Source organism: Prosopis cineraria, unplaced genomic scaffold (assembly GCF_029017545.1).
Source record: "Prosopis cineraria cultivar Desert tree isolate PC_DT_omini unplaced genomic scaffold, ASM2901754v1 PC12, whole genome shotgun sequence".
Taxonomy (NCBI): Eukaryota; Viridiplantae; Streptophyta; class Magnoliopsida; order Fabales; family Fabaceae; genus Prosopis; species Prosopis cineraria.
In genome coordinates, this window is record NW_026555343.1 from 5457384 (window position 1) to 5480807 (window position 23424).

The 23424-nt window shown below is 32.6% G+C and overlaps 3 protein-coding genes across 7 annotated transcripts; all 3 read right to left on the reverse strand.

Annotated features, from left to right (window-relative positions):
* Positions 1-931: 931 nt before the first annotated feature.
* On the reverse strand, positions 932-4916 carry LOC129288701 (poly(A)-specific ribonuclease PARN-like). Of its 4 annotated transcripts, none has more exons than XM_054925421.1 (8): positions 4581-4916; positions 4056-4186; positions 2803-2997; positions 2616-2728; positions 2361-2474; positions 2166-2280; positions 1851-2066; positions 932-1640 (listed from the first exon to the last, which is right to left on the reverse strand). In XM_054925421.1, exons 1-8 carry the CDS (start codon positions 4907-4909, stop codon positions 1003-1005), a joined length of 1851 nt encoding a protein of 616 aa, XP_054781396.1. In that variant the 5' UTR covers positions 4910-4916; the 3' UTR covers positions 932-1002. The 4 variants fall into 4 exon arrangements, with proteins under 4 accessions (XP_054781396.1, XP_054781395.1, XP_054781397.1 ...); XM_054925420.1 differs by having other exon boundaries at positions 4566-4916; XM_054925422.1 differs by having other exon boundaries at positions 961-1640; positions 4477-4708.
* A 3814-nt stretch (positions 4917-8730) lies between these two features.
* LOC129289474 (serine carboxypeptidase-like 20) lies at positions 8731-14604 on the reverse strand. 2 transcript variants are annotated; one of them, XM_054926242.1, is made up of 15 exons: positions 14373-14604; positions 14075-14246; positions 13832-13977; positions 13279-13355; positions 12997-13119; positions 12786-12888; positions 12669-12706; positions 12500-12601; positions 11630-11710; positions 11305-11547; positions 10464-10529; positions 10117-10238; positions 9492-9605; positions 9231-9276; positions 8731-9141 (listed from the first exon to the last, which is right to left on the reverse strand). In XM_054926242.1, exons 2-15 carry the CDS (start codon positions 14221-14223, stop codon positions 9058-9060), a joined length of 1494 nt encoding a protein of 497 aa, XP_054782217.1. In that variant the 5' UTR covers positions 14224-14246; positions 14373-14604; the 3' UTR covers positions 8731-9057. The 2 variants fall into 2 exon arrangements, with proteins under 2 accessions (XP_054782217.1, XP_054782218.1); XM_054926243.1 differs by lacking the exons at positions 13279-13355; positions 14075-14246; positions 14373-14604 and having other exon boundaries at positions 13832-13961.
* A 983-nt stretch (positions 14605-15587) lies between these two features.
* Positions 15588-22891, reverse strand: LOC129287458 (serine carboxypeptidase-like 20). Its single transcript, XM_054923619.1, has 15 exons — positions 22724-22891; positions 22461-22636; positions 22157-22302; positions 21559-21635; positions 21277-21399; positions 21081-21183; positions 20950-20987; positions 20781-20882; positions 20159-20239; positions 19834-20076; positions 18997-19062; positions 18659-18783; positions 16964-17077; positions 15929-15974; positions 15588-15842 (listed from the first exon to the last, which is right to left on the reverse strand). Exons 2-15 carry the CDS (start codon positions 22610-22612, stop codon positions 15759-15761), a joined length of 1500 nt encoding a protein of 499 aa, XP_054779594.1. The 5' UTR covers positions 22613-22636; positions 22724-22891; the 3' UTR covers positions 15588-15758.
* Between the last annotated feature and the right edge of the window lie 533 nt (positions 22892-23424).

Below are 23424 nucleotides of genomic sequence, written 5' to 3' on the forward strand. Positions count from 1 at the left end.
ATAATATAATTCAATCATTATTTATTATTGATCCTTATACTCCCTCTATTTCTATGTATAAAATATTTTTTAAAAATTTATTTTATCTCTAAATGTAAGAGGTGACAATATTTTTTTGAATAATTAAATAATTTTACCTTTATCTTTAAATATAAAATAAATCATTAAATGTATGTTTTTCCTACCACCATCATGGTATTAATTATGATATTATTGAAAATAAAATTAAAAAATCTTTATATTTTTATGTGAATTCAACTAAATAACAAACTTTTATTGATATGTGAAATTCAATTAAAAACACCTGTATAATAAAGATGGAGGAAGTGTTTTATTTTTATTGTTCTAAGTTTTTATAATTTTTTTGCCTATAATATAAGTTTCTTTATTTTTAAATATGAGCAAGATAACGATAAACACTAACAGTATTAAATTATTTGACTTGTAATTAATTGTGTTAAACTAAATGTTAAAATAAGGAAAAAAAATAGAAGCAGATCAATTACAAAATACAAAGCAACAAAGATCAACTAAAAAAATAAAGACTATGTTTGACCGCACGAACACAAAATAAACTCCAATATTAACATTAACAAAAAACAACAACAACCAATGACTTCAAAATAAAAAAAATAAAATAAAATATTTCAGTGTTACAAATGAAAAGCCAAAACAAAGGGGAAAAAAAAGAAATTCAAAATCTATAAAAACAAGCGAAATAAAACCTATAATTCTTTTGACTTACAGTGAAAAGATATTATTATTTAATAATATCATTTCAATGTTCTCCTCACTTCAATGAAATCTTAGTTTTATCAAATTATTTTATATTTTGACTGTTTTTTTTTAAAAATTGTCTTATAATGGTAGAAGAAATGACTCAACAAGTCACTTGATCGATTTTAAAAAGCTTCCTCGAAATTGCCCAACGTTGAAATTTCGTTGAAGCTAATTAACGACTTGAAAGAACTCAGCTCCTCACACAAGAGGATCAAGCAACCATCAAAGAATATCAAAGTTAATTACATTATCAGTATGGCAGTAAATATTGGAAAACTCTCTACCAGACTTCTCCACAGCTCTGTCTAATGACTCCGAGAGATCTGCCTCCCACAAACCTAACCTACACACTGTCCTGTAAGTGTCATAACTGGCCACCCTGAGGCCATTGGATACAAATTCCCTCAACAATCCACTAATTTGTTCACTCTTCACTGCATTAAGAAAAGCTTTTGACAACCCAGGTTGCCAGAAAACAACAATGGCACAATCTTTAGCCACCAGTTTAACATCAAACTCTTCAGGAAGGATGTCATGGGATTCCTGAAGTAGATTCTTCAGCGTGCTCGCCGTCATCCCGAACTGAACTCCCCATAAGAAAATTACATGTTCACAATTAACCTTTCTTGTGTTATTTGCCCAGATGCTTATGTCCTCATCAACCAACTCTTTGGAGTCGGTTGTCCATGGATGGAATATGTTGGTGAAGTCTTGAAGCTCAGGGGCCAAATGCTTATTGCCGGATTCACTAACACATGGGGAAATTTTCAATATAGAGCATATCTTCATAAACAAATAGCATATCCTTAATGAATCGAGTCCATCAATCTTGTCTTCGTTTATAGTAGCTGAATGGAATCCTAAACAGGGGGAAAAAGAGAAGAAAATGAAAACAACCAAAAGAAAAGGGGGGGGGGAGATTTCACCATGGCTCTCAAATTTTGGGAAGCTAGCTATGCATGCAATGATTGATGACATAAACACAACACGCAGGAATAACTGTTCTGACAGCGGTAGAAATGGTATGTGGATTGAGGACAGGTGCAAATATTAAGATAAGAGTGGCTTACCTTGGTCAGGAATTTCCACATCAACAGATGCCAAGAAATGATTCTTCAAGTACAATAAAGCAGCAGTTATGTTGGTCACATTTCTCATGGCTCCAAATTTCTTCACCATGTGATACACATCAATTACCTGGGGGAAATCTGAGCGAAAAGAGCATATAAATTCATTCACTTCAGGAGGAAGGGAAGCAATGAATTTTGAATGGATAAATGTACAATCTGCAAATATCAATGATCAATAAAAGTTAGCAGATGGATGTAGACCAGGTCAACAACAAAAAAGAACTAAATTGGCAATTTTCCATCTAGGAGATACACCATCAAGGCAGTTGTAGGAGAGAACAGGTTTCTGTGAAGCAGAAATCAACTCGATCACCTCCCGAAACCCACAAAGTTTCTTGTTCTCCTCCTCTTCTAATTTTTGACGCTCCCTCTGCCATGTAATGTCACGATTATTTCAAGAGAAGGGATAAGTTGTTTGGTAACTAGCAGAGATTAAAATTTTATCATCACCTCAAACAAATCCTTATCCTCTTTTGAGGTCGTCAAAACAAGACAGATAGCCTGAGTAGTATTACCCTTTGCAGGTACTAGCATAGGAACAACATTGTGAACGTTTAACAGCATCTACAGCCATCCCAAAATCCAACAAGCCCAACCCCAAAGCCAAGAAGATAAAAAAAAAAAAATTTTTGATTAGTTATATGAGGTAGGGGTGATCAAGCTCGCATATCACTTAAAAATTGAGACTCTGTTGCTTCATTCTACCTCAAGAATTAACTGCACTTGTCTATCACTGCAAACATTTATTGTGAGGCAAGGTCTTGAACCGAACATTTCACTTCCCATCACAATTTTCCTAAGGGACGTGAGGAGAGCATCTGCATGGTTAAAGAATAAAAGAAAGTTCGAAGAACAGCCTTAATTAAAAAGAATCTGCTGAAGTTGTTCTTACCATCTGTGCTCGTGCTTTTGCCACCCTTTTCACAACATTTTATCCAGTGTTTAATCCGTGATTTAATCCTTTCAACAAAAACAATATCAGCAGTAGCGGAGGTTGAAGAAGATTTGTTCACATTAAGATTAGATATGTAATTCCCTATCTGCATTTTAGCTTTAAACTCTTGTACTCTAGATAGATATGAAATACCTGTCACACAATGTTAAGAAAACCCATCAAGGTCTCAAAATAAGTAGCAGAGTTGTAGATTTCCTTTTCACATAGCATGGAATTAGCTATCCACATCTACATATTTAATTGGTCCACACATATTGCTGGAATGCAGATGAAAACAATATCTGTCCAGGGGACAAACAAGTCCTCAAATCCTAATATTAGAGGAAATAAAGCAACAATAAATTGATATATAGGTGGCACAAATTGTTTATGCTTTCAATCTAATTTTATTTTTAGGTATACATTCAACTTGTATTAAAGAAAAAAATGGCTAGAGAATTTAATCAAGCTTTACGACATCTAAGGCAGAAGAAAATTTTCAATTTGGTTCTTAGTCTTGCTGACTCTGAAGGAAGAATGGAGATTAACATAGCTTCATTGTTAATTTCCTTTCCACAGTATCATCTTAGAACGGTAGAACCGAAAAGGGAAGAGATCCTTGTATGCTCAGCATATGAGAAAGAATAGTGTTGAAAAAAAGACTGGCGAAACGGATGATCAATAGCAAGGCTCAATAATTCAGCAGCAGGCTTTATCCAAGCAAACAAATAACACTTATGCAACAGAACCACTTGGAATTGCATAACAAGTTTGCAAAACTTACTAGACCAAACCATGAATCAAGTGGGGTACAGGTTTCAAAGGACATCTAAAGTATATATATATATATATATATATATATAAGTCGAGTGCTCCAGTTATCTTGCTTAGAACAAGATACCAAAATAAACAGGCAAAAACACTCAATATCAACGGATCCTGAGCAGCTGGAAATTTTTTTCATCTATTGTCATAATTTTTATACACCCACAAAGGGAAGCAGAAGACTCCAAAACCATACTCACAATTTTTTTTTTAATGTAAAACCACACTAGCATTTGCTTGTTTTATAGAACATTCCCAGCTAAAACCTCGGCAAATCCCAAAACCCTCAGTCATTGTGCCGTTACAATTTCCCTTAATAAGAATAGCTACTTACAGACCATAAGAATTTGTAAGGAAAATAAAATCAGGACATTAAGAAACATCACCATCATAAATGCAAGCATTGAAATCGAAACCTTCACGAGCCATAGAAGTCAGATACGATGTTTGGCATGAAAAACTGTACGAAGGCATCCCCAATTTCAGTTCATCTCTAGGAAACAAAAGAAAATTGTACCTGCACCACATCCCTTGGGTCACTTTTTCGTCCCCCTTCATTTTACAAGCATCAGTCAAAAACGAAAATCGATAATCACAATTGATAGATAAGTGCATTTTGAGTTTTGTCCACTATAAATAATTTTTTTCAATTTAATCTCTAATTTGTTGAAAGATAACAAGTTATTCACATGGAAACTTACGGCAATGGCACTCTCATTGTTTAACTCAATTACTCCTAGCCATCAAATATGCTAAGTGAGGCATCATTATAATAATGGATGGATCAAATTGACAGAAATCATTTACGATGAGAAACTGAAATGCTCCATTTGCCAGGACAAGAATGAAAATTTCCTCTACAGCTTGCAAATGAGAAGGGGCCGCGAGGTACCCACGGGTTAGCGATTAACTTATTGGATTCGGCGATTGAAAATGGACAAACAGCAAACTGAAGAAGCTGAAACCGCTCAGCGGAGTGCTTGGCCTTGCAGTAGGCGGTTTCCGCCGTGTCAAAGGGAAGCACACGGTGCCACGAAGCCGAGAAAGAGCCTGTCTTCACCATGGATACTGCTACGAAGTCGGAGTTTGGGATATGAGTCTTTAACTCCCTCAACGATTCCTGGAAGTTGGACTTCGTTACCTGCTTCACCTTCCATTTCTTGTGCACCTTGGTGCAGAGAAAACGCCCCTGCAACAACAGAGACATGGAAGCAGAAACTATTGCGGGTTCAAGGTCCATGGACCATAATCCCATCTACCTTGGGAAATTCGGGTCGGTCCTCATTTTTTGCTTTATTATTAACTGATGTGACATGTTCTTAAAATAAAAAAAATAAAAAACAGGCCCTTTTTATGTTTTTGTTTTGTTATAAAAAAATAATAATTTCGAAATATTTAAAAAATAGTTTTATTTTTTTATTCTTTAAAATAAAAAACATGGTATCATTTTTCTTTTGTTTCAGAATAGAGCTTACATTTTTTTTTTTTGTCCATGGGCTTGTGACTCTAACCTCGTCAAGCAATGGATGGGTGTTGCCAACTGGCAATTTTTTGTATGGAAAAATTTGCAAATTTATTGGTTTAATTTAATCTAAAAAAATTTGTCATGTTAAGTACAAAAAATATATTAAAAACTTATAACTTAATGATGAATTCTTTAAATATTAAATTTATTGGAGTAAATTGATGTAATTAATTTTTACTTATAAATTCATTATAATTCAATCGATTTTATTTAAAAAAATGCAATGAATTAAACATAATAATTATTTAAATGTTATGTGTATAACTATGCATGTGTCAAGCATAGCTCATATTATAGGATCAAACTAAACAAATAACATAACATTTATTATATTTTACATTATGATCAATTTATTATATTTATTAATGATATATCATTTTATATTAATGATAAATCTCTTGTAAATTTTCAAAATTTTAATGATAATTTTTTATATATCAATAATAAACTTTTGTATATCAATGTGAACTAACTATACTTTCAAGTTTTAAAAAATTGATCCATATTTTTTGGGCACAAGAGTTTTTAAGCTAATAAATTAATTTATCCTAAGTTTTAAAAGCTTAGAGGTTTTTTACGGTATGATTTGAAGTTGATGAGAAAAAAATTATTTTAGTATCTTTTCAAGGGAAAAAAGTCGCAGAATTTATTGTATCCTAAATATCAAATTTTCAATGAAAGTGTGGCATGATTATGAGTTTCCAACAATGTAAGTGGCCATTTATATAATTCTTTGAATTATATATCTTTGACATGTGAGGGTTAAGGGTTATTTTAATTTTAAATTATGCACAAAATGTTATAAATATTCTAAACTCAATTATGAGTCAATTTTATTTTTTAACTTCAAAGATTCCCTCCATCATTACCCCGACATTAAAATACTCAACTCAACGTTCGTTGGTCATCATAAGGTCCTACTATTTTGTTAATATTTTTATCAAGTTAAGAGTCATTTTTGCCTCTCAACTCAAATGTTTTATAATAAAAATATTAAAAAATTATATGGGGTTCACTAACGATGAGAAAACTGCAGGATGATGAGGAAGAGAATCTTTAAAATTGAGGAATATAATTGACCCGTTATTGAGTTTAGGGATATTTATGACTTTTTATATACAGTTCAAAAACAAAAATGACCCTTAAGCTAACATGTAATTGTTGAAATACAATATAATTGACATCTTGATTATCTTCATTACAGAATCAAACATTAGAAAATTTATTGGCAATTTTAATCTTCTTAAGGACTGATAATGACATTGATAATTACATTATTGACAGTTAAAAGTCTTGAAGTAAGTAAAAACTACACGTGCATTATACAGATTCTAAGCAAAGACATGCATTATTACAACTTATAAATACTGTGCTTGTTAAAAGCTCTTATATTTGATGTTGATATTGATATTGTAATGAAATTAAATGCATTATTTTGTGATTTTTACCAGAGCATTACTTTGTGATTTAGAAATATGAAAAATAAATAACAGTATTTGTGAGTGATGTCACATGTGATAAAATGATATTGATATTTTGGAGAATATCAATGAAGAAGCCTTGAAAAAAAATTAATATTTGACAAGAATCCTAGATAAATTAGATGCTTAATAAAATAATAACTTCATTTGTCAATTTGTTAATATTTACTTATTCAAAATCATGTTAGATATTAAATTCTTCTAGAGATTTTCTTCAACATTCTCCATTGATACTTTTATAACAACAACAATAATAACAAGTTTTTATCTTATTAAATGGGGTCGGTCATATAAATTGTACGATGACATTGTGTTTTATCATTTACTAAGCTTTTAGAAATATTATTTATTAAAAACTTTTGGTCAACAACTTTGAAAAGTATTCTTTTTAACCTTCTTCTATCCCTCTTAATAGGGTTCAAAATTATATATATCACTTTCCTTATTGGTGCCTTTCACGGTCTTCTTTGTATATGTCCAAACCATTTCAAATGATTTTACCATTTTCCTAGATTTGAAAATAAAGGTTGAGCCTAGAAGCCATATTTAAATAAGGGTTGAGAGCTTAAAAAATAGGGGATTTTTAGGATAACTAGATTTTTGAGCCCGATTCTAATAAGCCCTAAAAAAAAGGGCTCGTATTTGAGCAGCCCTCCAAGTCCTGTTCTATTTTTTCCCTTTTACCTTGGAACGCATCGTTAAGCAAATGAGAAGAGACCCTAAACATTCAATTATTTCAAGTTCTCTAACTCTCTTGATCTCTTGACTTACCCTTTCTCTCTCACCCTCTCCTTTCCTATAGCTGTCTCACCTCTCCCGCTCGCCAATCTGCTCGTCCTTTAGCCCTCTCCATCTCTAAACTCACCTCTTCCCTCTTGTCTCTTAACTTAACGTCTCTCAACTCGGTATCTCCCTCTCGGCATTTTATTGTTTTGGCTTTTTGGCTCTTACTTTCAAGTAATTCCCCTTTCGACATAGACCCTTTTTTTAGACCATAGATGTCTGAGATTTCAATTTGATGCTTGCTTTTAATATTTCAATTTGGTTTGAAAATTTTGATCACTCATCTTATTCTATAAGGATTATATGAATATGCCTCATTTATTTTGTTTTTGGAACTTTATTATGAATTATGATGGCATCAACTAACATGTATTTAGACTTAGATATTTTATTTATTTTCTAGATGATGTGAAACCTTGATTTAGTTTATATTGAATTTTAAAGTTAAAGTATAATATTAAATATTATAATATTGAATTAAATTATTTTTTAAAAAGAACAACATTAAGTTATAATATTAATCTTTTTCAAAATCAAGATTTCGAGCCCGATTTTAAGCCCTTTCAATAAGGGTCAAATCTTAAGATTCAATTAGAATTTGGGAATTCAAGGGCTAGGCCCTAAAGGGCCAAATTCGCCTATTTTTCTATCTCTACACAATAAGTGCTAAGCTCACTTTTTCTTGTATATACACATTTTAAATTTTATTTTTACATGTATGTTTGTACATCCATCTCAACATTATCAAATCTTCTGCTGCAACTTTATGAATAACAAACTTTATGCTCTCGCTATTTCTTTAAAACTCAATATTCACTATCATATAATATAACTAGTCTGATAGCAGCACGATAAAAATTCCTTTTAAATTTATTAGGTATCTTTTTATCACAAATAACTCCTTTAATTTTTTTTCAATTAAACCTCCCAACTTGATACTTACGTAACATTTGAAAAAAAATTAATAACTAGAAAATGTTAATGATAATTTTCAGTAATAAACTAGTAATTTAACTTCGTAATCCGCGAGAAAATTTTATGTTTAATATCCTTGACCATCAATATTTTTATAAATGTGTTTTTTTGTTACGTTTATAAATGTGTTTTAATAATACATGGACATAGATTTTTCACTGATCTTAGTTTCCCCACTTTGAGTTTTGACACAAAAGATCGTATTACTTCAAGGGGGGGGGGGGGGGAATAACAGTACATTAGTTATGCAATATGAAACATGTTCTAAAATATCACTTTTCTAACTTTTCAAACCTCTACAACAAGAACTTCCTTTTACTATTGACTCTTATGAAGCACAGGCAAGTGTTATACTATTACATTACATAGATACATGCAAACATAGTAAAATATGGTCACCCCATTACATAACTGTAGTTTATTATTAATTTAAGTGCTTTTAATCCTCAGAAGTTTGAATGCTAGTAATTATATATGATAACAATAACAATTTTGCAAATACTCTAAAAGACATTGACTATTCACATAAAACAGATACGATTGCAAGCCTGCAAATGCTAGGAACAAGTTATTGAAGTACACACAGAAGTCCAAATCAGTTTGACCTCTGTTTTGTCTCTCTTTCTACATTGGCAAGCCATCCAGAAAGCGTTTATAGAAATACAATGACTCTTGAGGCTTATATTCTGGAACAGTGTGTCCAGCTCCCTGCACAATTACCAAAGAAAAATCAACAGTTAACACAGAAGATCAAGTGATCCTTGAAGTAATTTGCTCAGACTTTCTGGGGTCCAAACCTTTATGGTCATAAATGTGAGATTTTTATCATATCCTTGTATATAGCTGCAATAAATACAGGAAGTTAAAATGAATATCAGGTCAAGATTCTTATTGCAGTATGAGAAAACGCATAAACTGGATCGAATCTTCTGATAAAGTGCTGATAGTATGCGAAGCAGAGGACTAAATTGTAAACAAATTTACTTTTATTTCCTGGGTTATTTATTTGAAAATTCATTCAGTAAAATAAGATAAGAAGGAAACAGAGCTATAAATACCCAGCAACTTGATTATTGACTATCCACGGCCTCCATTCATCGACAACTTTGTATCCCATTGACCTAGTCCATGCTTGACTTCCAGTGAATGGAACACACATATCATGATCCCCGCTGCCAAAAACATGAATTTATGATAATTAATCCATGAACGCACCAAAAAGAGAAGATAAATAACAAGAAGCTTGCAGATCATTTTCGATAATGGTGATCCTTATAGCCACAGACTGTTGCGCAAAGAACTTGAGTTTTAAAAGCATGTCTGAGTAATGGGACTATTGATGAATTTCTAGTTTCATGAAAAATACCCGGAGAAGGATGATAGGAGTAAATACTAGTCAAGTATTAAGGAGGATTTTATGAGATTAAGTAGTTATTTGAAGTACGCCCAAATTAAAAGATATGAGTGTCACTAGCTCATTATAAGGGCAATGTTTCAGTAAGTATTCATCCCAAAGCATGAATCAAATTATCAAAAGAAGTAAAACAATAAATAAGCTTTCGAAGCCCTTCAGTAAATCCATTAGGGAAGTCCCCCAGGAAAGTCATCTGCTGAACTCATAGAATGGAGATACTAATTAAGTTCAAGACTTCAAGTATCAATGATTTTAACCTAAAAATGTACCTGTATATAAGTGCTCGATATCCTCTGGATGTCAGGTTCTTGTGGAACTTCATCATGCTCCCAGCATCATGGTAATATAAAATATTGTCCGTGCATAAATCCCAAAGACTGACGTCAGATTTCTGTCATATCACAAATCAGCGTTATTTTTTGGGGAGACAAGAGTTAGAAGTTAGATAGGTTGCCCCAACTCCAAACTAAAATGCCCTGTAAGTGGTGGGTAGCAATCAACAAAGGCTAACCAACAAGAATTGGACCAAATACCCTTTGGTTAATGCACTTCAATCGAGGGTTGGCTCACAAACCAGTGTTTTCGTTTCACAGGTGGGGATACTTGGAAACCTCACCTCTGCAGTGTGAATTGCTTTCCTGACTCTGTCGTTGTTCAACCATGAGTTTGCAACCTCGTCATCCTGAAGATAATATTAGAATTTGCTGCTTATTAAACATCCCAAGATACAGGCATTACCATAATATCAACAATGAACTTCATGGCGATCATATCAAGTATATAATATCACATTATCACATAATGATAATAGAAGATATGATACAAGAAAACAGAGAAAATAAAGATTGGACTCCTGAAGCAGCAAATCTGAAAAGGATAAAAGATGTGTAACCAAAAAATAGCTTTAATATCAGTAGACCATAAACTTCAAGTTATAACCAAAAGTGAAGCACCACCAGTAGAAACTTAAAATTAGTTTTCAGAGGACATAAATCAGTATTAGTGGAATATGTCATATCATTCTTGGTCAAGGGTCAGATATCTCATGGGAACACCAACATTGATGAACAGACATCATGAATCAATGAGGTCCAGAGCAACATAGAGAATAAATAGCATGCCTTCGGGAGCCAAAATTCTATTAATATTTGAGCAGATCCTCTATCTCAGGTCTCTGATTTCCTCATCTCATGGAAGAGACTCGAGAAAGAATGCTTTAGAAAGTGAGAGGAGACTAATAGATGCTAAATATATTTAACTTGCTTTAACACCTTAAAAGTTATTACCAAATTATTAGCTTTTTTCACTGCATCGATCAGTAGTCTTGAAGTGTGAACAAATAGATATCAAATCCAGAGACACCACCCCAAAAAACAAATCCATATCTAGAGATGAAAATCAATTGACACTAGGGAAGTAACTATAAAATGGTGAAACATAATAACAAAGCAACCTACAGTGCATGGAACATTGTGGCTATTGCTAAGTTGCGGCCAAGTTGGTACAATTCCATCTCTCACAGGAGCTCTAAGGGGCCAAGCACGACCAAACATCCTTTTTCTCACAGGTAGAGGTCTCTCAGTCTCACCTAACTGCCTGAAACTGGATGGCAACCTAATATAGGTTGGTTTAGTCTGCTCTGTCTCTGGCCAATGATAGCATGGTTCCAGAATGTCATATATGTTTAGCCCATCAATCTCCTACAATAGCAAGAATCACTGATAAGAACCTAATTCATCTTGGTTCATTTCCATCCGCAACGGTATTATACAGTTAGATTACCTGATCAACTTTTGCTAACTTGCTTGCACAATTTTCATTCAATGGATTATAGAAATTCCCATTGCATTCAACTCTAACCTCCTGCACATGTAGTTATGTACCATTAATTATATGAAATATGCTCGGGAAACAATACAATTTCAGCGAATTTGTAAACAAAAAGACTGTGAAGACATAATTTTGTGTGGCAGTTCTATCAAATCATTCATATTTGTCAAGGACCAATTCAAGTCAAGGTAATATATCATGGGATGGCCGAGGATTGGTTTTTACTAATATCTCGAACATGTAATCCACATATGACCTTTGAGCATCCATCTGAACAAAGCACAAGTTCAATATACATTTTGTTAAAATTTAATTTTAATTAAGGAAATAAGGATGGCAAAGACCAAACTCACAATTACTTGGATATAGAGGCTCGAATAACATGTCATGGACCACCTTGACTCAAGACATAAATTGGTAAATGAAAAGCTGAGATTGATTTTCAGTAACAATATTTAAATAAGAAAATTCAATCTAGGCAATAGAAACAGTTTGATGGCACAAGTAGATTGACCAGGAGACGTCATCAATCAATTCAATAAAACCACATTATTAATTTCAAATTTTATGTAAGATGAAATCAAACCCCTGGAAACAACATTTATATTCAGACATGTACGCCTGTTTAGGTGACACTGTCCTAGCGTGAAAGTGCACAAAAAGTTATAGGAAAACGCTTGAATTGCCTGAAAATAGAAGACAGCCCAAAGTTATTAATATTCCATGACAATGTGACATAAAATCATATCAGAAATTTGTTAAGAAGATAATTATGATAAGCTGCTGAGTGAATTTGCAATGATTGGTGGGTTGTACTTTCACCTCATACAATTCATCCGAGATAAGACCCATCCCATGCGCAAATGGAACAAGAGCATTTCCATCAAATTCATCATCTGTACAGCCGTTTCCAACCAAATATCCCTGCAAATGAAGACCTGAGTTTGCAGCTACAAGCTTGAAAACAAGAGATTAACCTAAAGATAAAGACCTTGAAATTCAGGTTGGGCTTTGCACCAGCATCAATTCCTATGAAAGATAACAAATGGAACCTTAATTGTGATCCTAACTTATGTTAAAACAGGAAATTCATGAGAACAATTGTTACCTTTCATTACTTCATAAGCTAGTGTAGGTACATAAATTCCAGCATACGACTCTCCAGCGATGAAGAATGGGTTAGAAAGGAACTCAGGATAGAGTTCAAACCACTGGTTTGTTCAAGATCAAGGCAGAAATGTAAACACTCCGGAAAGCATACAGAACTACTGATTCAGATATTGTATTGTCAAAATTCCCCCACTTTTTTCACTAGATACCTTAAGGAGGAAGGTGTGAGTGTCTGCAGCAGTCTTTATGTCTCCAGTTGTGTAATCAGATTCATTCTTTGAGAAAGAAAACCCCACTCCAGCAGGAGAATCCAAATATATAATGTTGGAGACCTATAATGCAAAGCAAACATAGAATGCGCAGATCAGTATGACTGAGAGAAAGGAAGAGAGTTATACACTCATCCTGAAATATCTCCAAGCAAAACAAATTAAATTTCCTTCTCTTTCAAACATAAGCCCGAATCAAACAAAAGGGAAAAATGTTTAGACCTTCGACCAGCTGTATGGATTGAGGTGCAATGTGGGCAAGGATTCCTGGGTTTTGGCCTTTTGAAAATTGAAAGGACCTGAGATGTACCGCGAATAAGTCAAATTTCAAATTAACAATAACAAATCAAGCATATCATTCTATTTTTTATAATAATAATAAAAAAGAAGAAGAATAGGTCCAGAATGCACGGAAACAACAGAACTATTTGCTGCTGATTTGTGGTTTTGATTTCTGATGGATGTGCACAAAAGAAAGTAGGGTAATAACCATATTTAGTTGTTGAAGAAGGCCAGGAGTACGGTAAAGTGTCAAAGCACGTTTAAACTCTTCAATCTAGCTAACAAATATCGGGGTCAATTGGTCAAAAGCCATATTAGAACTAGAAAATACTCGCGAATTCAGGAATGAATTCATTTGGCATCCGGATTTAGATAGAGACTGATAAAAAAGTTCCTTCAGATAACACCCCCCCCCAAAAAAAAAAAAAACAAGAAGGAAAACACACTAACAATGGTTTATGAAATGCCGATCATTTCCGAGCTGAATCATTACCATGCTCGTATACGAAGGCATCGAAACTAGAGCATCCAGGTCCACCGTTAAGCCATAAAACCACAGGATCCTGAGATGGATTGCTTTCTGATTCAACGAAATAGTAATACAGGCTCCTCCCATGACTTTCATCGACCGTCACATAACTTCAACATCCCAAAATGAGACACAAAAAAGTTCTCCGTTGGTCAACGAAAACAAAGTTAAAGCGCATATATTGTTAGGAGACAGACTAAAGGATACCCGGCATAGTGCTTGGAAGGTATAGTGCCACTGAATCCAGGAATCTCGGTTACGAGAGCACCTTCAGGAGCTGGTTGAGTTAGCCGAAAGGTTAAGAAAATGTTAACCAGAACGAAATAGAAGCAGACCACACTGCTCGCCGTAGCCATGCTGTTCGATTAATCAGTAGGAGCTACAGAGCAGAAACGAAGTATATTAAGGATCAAGAACACTCCAAATCATGGGCGACTCAGTGCCATCAACTACAGACCAATAAAGACGTTGAAAACGCAAAGCATAAAACAAACGTGGGGCCCACCTGAATTGTTAAAAGCTGAGAAAGATTCTCAGCTTTCCTCAGATTATTGCAAGAGATAAAGCTAGCCAGGCGCGGTTTCGGGGATGAATCGAGCAGAGAGTTGAGATCAGTTCTCCTGGTTCCTGAGATACCTCAATAATCAAACATGGCGTTGGGTCACGTATCAACGCGAACGTTATCGGATTCTTAATTTGTGTGACAGTGGGCTAATTACTTTTCTTGGAAAGAAAGCGGACTAATTACTTGGAGGAACCAGATTGGAAAATGAAGCCGGGAAGGATATATTTTATATATTTTTTTTTTTAATTTGGATTGATTAATTATATAATACTGTAGATGGAGCCACGATTCAATTCATATTTCCATCACCTCCATCCTCATCTATCTTCTGTAATCTGTAAATATTAAAAATGTGACGCGATTATGATAATTAAATTCAAATAAAGTGATCTATTTAAACAAGTTTTAAAGTTTAAGAGATACAATGGAATTATAATATATATATATATATATAAAAATATGTTGTCATTATTATAATTAATATATAAATAGAGTCTATAAATAATTACAAAATTACAAATTTAAGTCCATTGAGTCGTCTTGTACTTGACACCACATTGAAAACCATGAGAATGTTTTCGACGTCTCGTCGTACGAACTCATTAACTCATTGAATTCTGATATGCTTCTCCATTAAGTTTCTGTTGTTCATCTCAAGTCTAAACTGATATGAGATTTTATTTAAGTTTATAAATTTAGTTGCTATCATTTTGAGGTTTGAATATTAATCCGATTGATTAAAAACAATTAATTAAATCACACTTCTCATTTACTCTGTATCAAATTATAAGACAACTTTAAAACAATAACGTTGTTTCAAAATATAAAATAATTTAACCAAAAAAAATTCATTAATAATGCTTTTATATATTATCTTTTAATTAAAATGATTGTAGATTTAAAATAATATTAAATAAAATATATTTTTTGAAAGTTCATATTTTTATTTTAAAAATATAAAATTGTATAATATTATTATTGAGTTTTATTCTATGCACAATCTAATCTTAAATTATTTTGTGATTTGGGATGTACAGAGTAGATGATTAAATGAAATCAAGGCATTGAAATCTCTAATATTTTCAAAGTGACATTTTTAAAACAACAATAACAGTTCTGCGAACACCCTGAAACACTTTTAATATCCCCATAAAGTACAGATTAATAGCCACTCTGCAAACACCTGGAACACATTATTCAGAAAATGCAGGTCTGTTTTTATTGTGTTTGGAGATCCATTGGTATCAACATAAGAGTAGCTTTATTTTGAAAATTGCAAAAAAAAAAAAAAAAAACATGTTTTCAAACACGGCCTTCATCTTTCTTTCATATTGGCAATCCATCCAAAAAGCGCTTATAGAAATATAGTGACTCTTGTGGCTTATATTCTGGAACTGTATGCCCAGCTCCCTGCACGCACCATTTCCAAATTGATTCAAGACACAAGATTAAGTTGTTTTTCAAGTAATTTTGCTCAAACTTTCTAGTGTACTAACCTTTATGGTCATAAAAGTGAGATTTTTCTCATATCCTTGGATATAACTGCAACAAATACAGGATGTTAAGCTAAATCATAGGTCAAGATTATTCTTATTGTATTGTGAAAAAAGCATAAACTGATATGGTATGAATAGCATAGGAAGAGTTCTCCAAATTGTAAACAAAGTCTTTGCAACAAAAATGTAAATTTCGTGGCCCAAATCTATCCCGAGATAAAAATGAAGAAGATTTCATTAAAGACATTTGACTCAATTCAATTTCAGTCGAAGTTTTTAAAATTTTAAAATTTCACTGCATATGTTAGGGACTAAAATGAAATTAAAAAGTTGATTGAAATGATTTTATTGTTCCTATGAAGCTAGGTGCATGAACAATTTGTGTAAGGAAATTTAACAACTGATATATGAAAAATGAATAATGGGTATAAATGAAACTTATAACTCTCATTAAAAGCATAATACTACTATAAATTTACAATTCTCATTCCACCTATATTAATTGTTTATTTTCTCTACATGAATTGTTTATGTACCTAAATTCACTTGTTTATATTTATGATAGTGTTATACTGTTAATAAGAGTTGCAAATTTCACTTACTTCAGTTGTTCATTTCCTATATATTAGTTGTTAATTTCTCTATATGAGTTATTCATATACCTAGCTTCACTGAAGATAATAAAATCATTTCAATCGGTTTTTAAATTTCATTTCAATCCCCATGTGTACGTTAAAATTTCATAAGTTTTAACTAAAACTAAGTCCTTATTAAAATTTGTTCATAAAAATGTCTTAAAATAATAAAAATGATAAAAGTGTCTTAAGAATATGGGGAAACTGCAATAAGAGACCCAGGAATCCTTTATTTTTCTTTTTTTTAATAGAAGTCAAGTCAACAATTTTAATCTCTCGCATGCCTAGCACCTACTATACGATTTTTTTCTCCCACAGACTGTTACTTCTGTTTCCTGAACTATTTATTTGAAAATTCATTCACTAAAGCAAGAGAAGAAGGAAATGGTATTAGAAGTACCCAGCAACTTGATTATTGACTATCCATGGCCTCCATTCATCCACAACTCTGTATCCCATTGAGCTAGTCCATGCTTGGGTTCCAGTGAATGGAACACACATATCATGATCCCCACTGTCAAAAGCATGAATTTTACAGTACAATAATCAATGAACAACAAAATGAGCCGAATACATAACAAGAATCATGTGGATCATTTGCAGTAATGGCCGATTCTTATAGCAACAGACTGTTCCGCAAAGAACTTGAGATGTACTACGTACAGACATGTCAGTTGAATTGGACTATGGAAGAATTTCTAGTTTTTGAACTGTTAAAGAATATGCATGGCATTGAACATGTTATAAAATTATAATTTTAAATATTTATTAAATTAATATAAAAATGACACATATTAAAATTAATAACTAAAGAAACTGTACATGTTTATAATCAATATAAGAGAAAATAATATTTTTTAATTGTATATGTTTCTTTTTTTTTTTTTTTGAAAAAAGGGATTAGCAAAAATTTTCGGATTCGGGACAAATGAAATTGTTTAGAGGGGACAGGTGAAAATTTTAGGAAGATTATGTGTAATATTTTTTCATACATAACATCTATTTGTAATGCTAGTTTTTTTGTTAGTAGAGGCAAGTGCCCCCATATCCGTCAGTGTTTTAAGTAATTATTCCTTGTGAAACATTAATCAAATCTATATATAAAACTTATAACGAAGGAAAAATTCACATTGTTAATTAAAAAAAAAGAATCACATTAAATTACTAAAAAAGAAACCAACGACAATTAGTTTGTCAACAAATTTTTTTAAAAAAATAAATTGTAAATATTAATTTAAATAATTGCAAACAAGAATGTCAATTATAAACTAAGAGTTACATTTAGATTTAAAATATTTTATTTATAATGAAACTTCAAAATTTATAATTGTTTGAATCAATATTTATAATTTATTTTTCAGAGAATTTTGTCAAGAATTTAATTATCTTTAATTTTTTTTTGGAACATAATCGTCATCTCCTATAACAAGCTGCACTGTTGATAACTCATAAATCATGTGACTCATTATTTACTAAACTTGTAGTAGTCAATTACCAAAAAGCTTAAAACACTAAACAAACATTGGTTCAAAAGATCATTTGAAACTTTTCATGAAAGAGTTAAAGCACAATTTAATTTTTAAATTATAGTTTTAGAAGTATCTAGGACCCTAAACTCTTCTTTTTTATGTAATTTTTTCTCTCAACTTTTAAAAAACGATCCAATGTAGTTATGTAGCCCCTATCATTAACAAAAATTTACTTTAATTATTAGTTAATAAAATGACAGAAAATGACTAGGAAAATTACAGAAAAAGACCCAAAATTTACCAAGAATGATCCAACAAGTTACACTAAAAGGAACAAAAAGTATGTGTCTTTTTAGATCATTTTCGGTCCTTTTATAATTAATTAATAATTAAAGTTAACTTTTATTAATAATAATGACTATATTATACTATTTCAAAAGTTGAGGGGGACACTGCACATAAAACAAATTTAGTACTCTAGAGGTCCCTTGGCTTATAATTTAGGGATCATATTGTTATTTAACCTTTAGGAAATCAACAAATATAAAAGGCGTATGTTCAACTCAAGAGAAGAGGATATCAACTAGGAGGTTCAAGTATGAATGATATTTAAATTAAAAACGTACCTGTATATAAGTGCTCGATATCCTTTGGATGTCAGAAGCCAGTGGAATTTGAGCATGCTTCCAGCATCATGAACGTAAGGTGCGATATTGTCCGTGCATATGGTCCAAGTTTTGACATCACTTTCCTATTATACATCACAAAGATCACAAATCAGAGTTTTTCTTTCTTCTTGGGTAAAACAACTTTTCAATGTTAGATAGGTTCCTCTAACAAGAATTGAACCAAAATATACTTATCCTTTGGTCACTGCAGTTCAATAATCCAGTGTTGGTTCACAAACCAGAGCTATCATTTCACTGTTCGGATTTTAAAAAAAAATGATGGAAGAAAATCTCACCGATGCAGTATGAATTGCTTTCCTAACTGTAGCATTGTTCAGCCATGTGGTTGCAACCTCATCATCCTGAAGATAAAATTAGAACTTGTTATGTTCTGAACATTTCAAGATACCAGCAATACATCTATATGTAAACTTCATGGTGATCATATCATGTAAATAGTGACTCTTGGTGATAGCTGATATGATACAATTGAGAGAAAAAAGATACTACTCTCAAAGTGGAAAATAGATGTGATAAAATTTTCTTTCAAATTACAACAAAATTAAAAGATATCAAAGGAAAAATAGCACCAGCCGAACGTTGCTTTAATCTCAGTCAACCACAAATTACAATTGTCCCTAACCTAGTTTTTCAATTCTTATGTGAACAACACTGATGAGAAGGTATCATCTTGAATCAATTAGGTTCAGAGCATGATAAAGAATGCGTTCAATAGTGTGTCTTTAGGAGTCAAGTTTCTATAACTATCTTGAGCACATTCTCTATGTCAGGACTTTCTTTTCCTCATCCCATGAAGAGACTTAATAAAGAGAATACTTTGGAAAGTGTAAGGATACTTATGCTATATAATAAGTAAAAGACTATACAACAAATACAATAATCAATTTGAGACTAAGGAATGTACAGCATATCCAACTTTGCTTGAACACCTAATAAGTTGATACTAAATTTGCATCAATTAGTAGTTTTAAGTATATAAAACATCATATCCAGGGAAACTACCAAGAAAAACACATCCATATTTAGGTTATAGAGATTCTAACAATGAAAATCAATTGGAAGCAGAGAACTAATTATAAAATGATCATGAACCATCAGACAGAGCAACCTACAGTGCATGGAATGCTGGTGCTACTGCTAAGTTCCGGCCAAGTGGGTACAATTCCATCTTTCACAGGGGCTCTAAGGGGCCAAGAACGACCAAACATTCTTTTTCTCACTGGTAGAGGTCTCTTGGTCGCGCCTAACTGCTTGAAGCTGGTCGGCAGCCTAATAGAGGATATTGTAGCCTCTACTGTCTCTTGCCCATGATAGCATGGTTCTAGAGTGTTGTATATGTTTATCCCATCAATCGTCTATATAATTAAGAATCAAGAATGAGAGCCTAACTCATCTTGGCTCATTTCCTAAAAGAATTGGATTGTACAGTTAGATTACCTCATTAACTTTGTCTATCAATTTTTGACAAATGTCATTCACTGGATTATAGTAATTACCATTGCACACATATCTTGTCTCCTGCATATGAAGTCACGCACCATTAAATTTATAAAACATATTCAGGCAACAAGACAACTTCAGTAGATTTGTGTGTGTGTGTTGATTGAAAGAATAAAAATAAAAGTTTATGCGAGGCAGTTCCAAACTTGCTCTCAGATCATTCATATTTTGCCAATGACCAAATCAACCAAAAGTAAGCTGTCAAGGGAAGGCCTAGCATTGATTTTTACTAATATCTCTAACATGACAGTTACATGAAAACCCTTTGAGCTTGCAGGTGAACAAAGCGCAAATTTAATTTGAATTAATCTTAAAATTTAATTTTAATTATATAAATAGTAGTGGCAAAGATCAAAATCATAATCATTTGGTTATGAGGGCTCAAATGCCATCTGAAGGACCAATTTGACTCAAGCTAAATTTGTTAAGCAAAGACCTATGATTGGTTTTCACCAACAATATTCCATAAATATGATTTAAAATTAAATTAGTAATTTTTTATGTGATAATTATGACAAGCCACTTAGTGAATTTGCTATGATCTAGGATTTACGATCACCTCATACAATTCATCTGAGATAAGACCCATCCCATGGGCAAATGGAACAAGAGCATTGCCATCAAATTGATCATCTGCACAGCCATTTCCTACCAAATATCCCTGCAAATAATGACTTCAGTTTGCAGCTACAAGCTTGAAAGCAAAATATTAACTTACAGATAAAGACCTTGAAATTCAGGTAGGGCTTTGTACCAGCTTCAATTCCTATGAAAGATTTTCCAAAACAAAATAATAGGAGAACCTCAGTTATGATTCCAACTCATGTTAAAACAAGAAATTCATGAGAAAACTTGTTACCTTTTGCTACTTCATAAGCTAGTGTAGGTACATATATTCCGGCATATGACTCCCCAGCGATGAAGAATGGATTAGAAAGGAACTCAGGATAGAGTTCAAACCACTAGTTTTTGTTCAAGATCAAGGTAGAGAATGTAAGGAACCTGGAAAGCATACAGAGCCATTGACTCAGATATTACATTGTTTCACCAGCTACCTTAAGGAGAAAGGTGTGTGACTCTGAAGCAGTCCTTAGGTCTCCAGTTGGATAATCAAATGAATTTTTAGAGTAAGAAAACCCCACACCAGTTGGAGAATCCAAATATATGATGTTGGAAACCTATAATGCAAAGCAAAACAATGCATGCACAGATCAGTAAGAAGACTCTGAGAAAGGAAGAGAGTTATACACTCATCCTGAAATATCACCAAGCAAAAAAATTGGCCTTCTCTTTCAAACATAAACCCTGAATCAAACAAAGGTTAAAAATGTTTAGACCTTGGACCAGCTGTAAGGATTGAGGTGCAATGTGGGCATGGATCCTCGGGTTTTGGCCTTTTCAAAATTGAAAGGACCTGAAATGTACTGTGAATTAGTCAAGTCACAATTCAACAATAATAAATCGAGCATGTTATTCTATTGAATTTTATTTTTCAAAGAAAAAAGTATAGTTTGAGAAAATACAGAAGCAACAGAATTATTTGCTGTTAGTTGGTAATTTTGATTTCTGATGGATGTACAGAAAAGATAGTAGGGCAATTACCATCTTTTAACTGTTTAAGAAAGCCAGGGACAAGGTATAATGCTAAAGGATAATTAGATTCTTCAATCTAGCTAGCTACTACTGGGTTCAATTGGTCAAAATCCAAATTAAAAAAAGAAAATACTTGAAAATTGAAATATGAATTCACATCTTGGTGTCCTGATTGAGAAACAAACTAGCCTAAAATAGTCCCTACAATAAAAAAAGGAAAACACAGACACAGTAATAACGGTTTAATACAGTGCAGAATGTTTTCCGAACTCCAATTCTGCAAGGTCTCACAAAAACAAAATTATCAAAACTAAAAGGCCGATCAAGGAAATGAATTATTACCATGTTCATACACGAACCCATCGAAGCTAGAGCACCCTGGTCCACCGTTGAGCCATAAAACCACTGGATCCTCAGATGGATTGCCTTCTGATTCAGCAAAATAGTAATACAGGTTCCTCCCTTGACTTTCATCCACCGTCACGTAGCTTCAACATTTAAAAAAATACGAGACACAGGCAAATCCTCCATTAGTCAATGAAAAATAAAACAAAATAAAAGCCCAAGTGTAATTTCAAGTGACAATCTGAAATGGCTAACTCGAAAGCGGGAATAAAAGTCTAAAATGGATGAAGTCAAACTGTACCCGGCGTAGTGCTTGGAAGGTATAGTGCCATTGAATCCAGGAAGCTCTGTCACGAGAGCAGTTTCAGGGGCTGATTGGGTTGGCAGGGCGCTCAAGAAAATGTGAAGTAAGACGAAAAAAAAGAAGCAGACCACACTGTTTCTCATCGCCATACTGTTTGATAAAATGAGCTGAAGCTACAGAGCACAAATCATCATCAATACGTACATATATATATATAGAAGTTATGGCCTCGTTTAAAATATGGGTAGGTGATTCATTACCTTCTATGGACGTAAACGAAGCAGAAGAGGAGCAAAAGACGAAAATGGATAGAGTAAAGACAAAGAAGTCCATGGGTGATTGGAAGGCTTATTGCTACTGAATGCAGGAAGCCCTGTCACGAGAGAATCTTAGGGACTGGTTGGTTTGGCAGAGAGCTTAAAAACAATGTCATGTAAGACAAAATAGAGGAAGCGGACCACGTCCGGAATTACAAAGCTGAAAGCGCCGATCACAAATCATTTATCATCTATGTATATATATATATAACTCAAGAGTTAAATCTAATCTTAACAGATCCAGCATCAAACTTACTTGACCGACACTTGTAAGGATGCCACTACCACCTAAGTCTTTTCAACAGCATTAATTAAAATTAGTGCCATGTTAGATTACTTAGAGCCGATTTAAATTTTAATTAAGGATAATTGATTAATATAATTAATTTTAATTATAATTGATTATGTTATAAAACAGTCTGTTTGGGTACTATTTTTCTAAAATTAATTTTAACAGAATTGAAGATGTTTGAATAATTTTATCAGATTTAATTTTAACTGTACAAATTATTATAAATGACATTGCTTTTTAAAATTAAATTATTGATAAATTTGTATCTAATTTTATTAAATTTTTTAATTTTTATTTAAGAAGTAAAATATATTATTCAAATTATATATATGATTAATTATAAAAATTTAAA

Excerpts from the sequence above, each read along its gene's own strand:
- LOC129287458 (XM_054923619.1), bottom strand. The coding sequence starts at position 22,612 with ATGGCGATGAGAAACAGTGTGGTCTGCTTCTTTTTTTTCGTCTTACTT. Across the intron at positions 20,988-21,080 it reads AGCTTATGAAGTAGCAAAAG|GAATTGAAGCTGGTACAAAG; the intron begins GTAACAAGTTTT and ends AATCTTTCATAG. Across the intron at positions 20,240-20,780 it reads TCTCAGATGAATTGTATGAG|GAGACAAGATATGTGTGCAA; the intron begins GTGATCGTAAAT and ends CTTCATATGCAG.
- LOC129288701 (XM_054925420.1), bottom strand. The coding sequence starts at position 4,909 with ATGGACCTTGAACCCGCAATAGTTTCTGCTTCCATGTCTCTGTTGTTG. Across the intron at positions 2,067-2,165 it reads CTCCTACAACTGCCTTGATG|ATTGTACATTTATCCATTCA; the intron begins GTGTATCTCCTA and ends TGATATTTGCAG. Across the intron at positions 1,641-1,850 it reads TGTGGAAATTCCTGACCAAG|GATTCCATTCAGCTACTATA; the intron begins GTAAGCCACTCT and ends CCCCCTGTTTAG.
- LOC129289474 (XM_054926242.1), bottom strand. The coding sequence starts at position 14,223 with ATGGCTACGGCGAGCAGTGTGGTCTGCTTCTATTTCGTTCTGGTTAAC. Across the intron at positions 10,530-11,304 it reads GCCACAATGTTCCATGCACT|GATGACGAGGTTGCAAACTC; the intron begins GTAGGTTGCTTT and ends TATTATCTTCAG. Across the intron at positions 9,606-10,116 it reads TATCGAGCACTTATATACAG|CGGGGATCATGATATGTGTG; the intron begins GTACATTTTTAG and ends TGTTTTTGGCAG.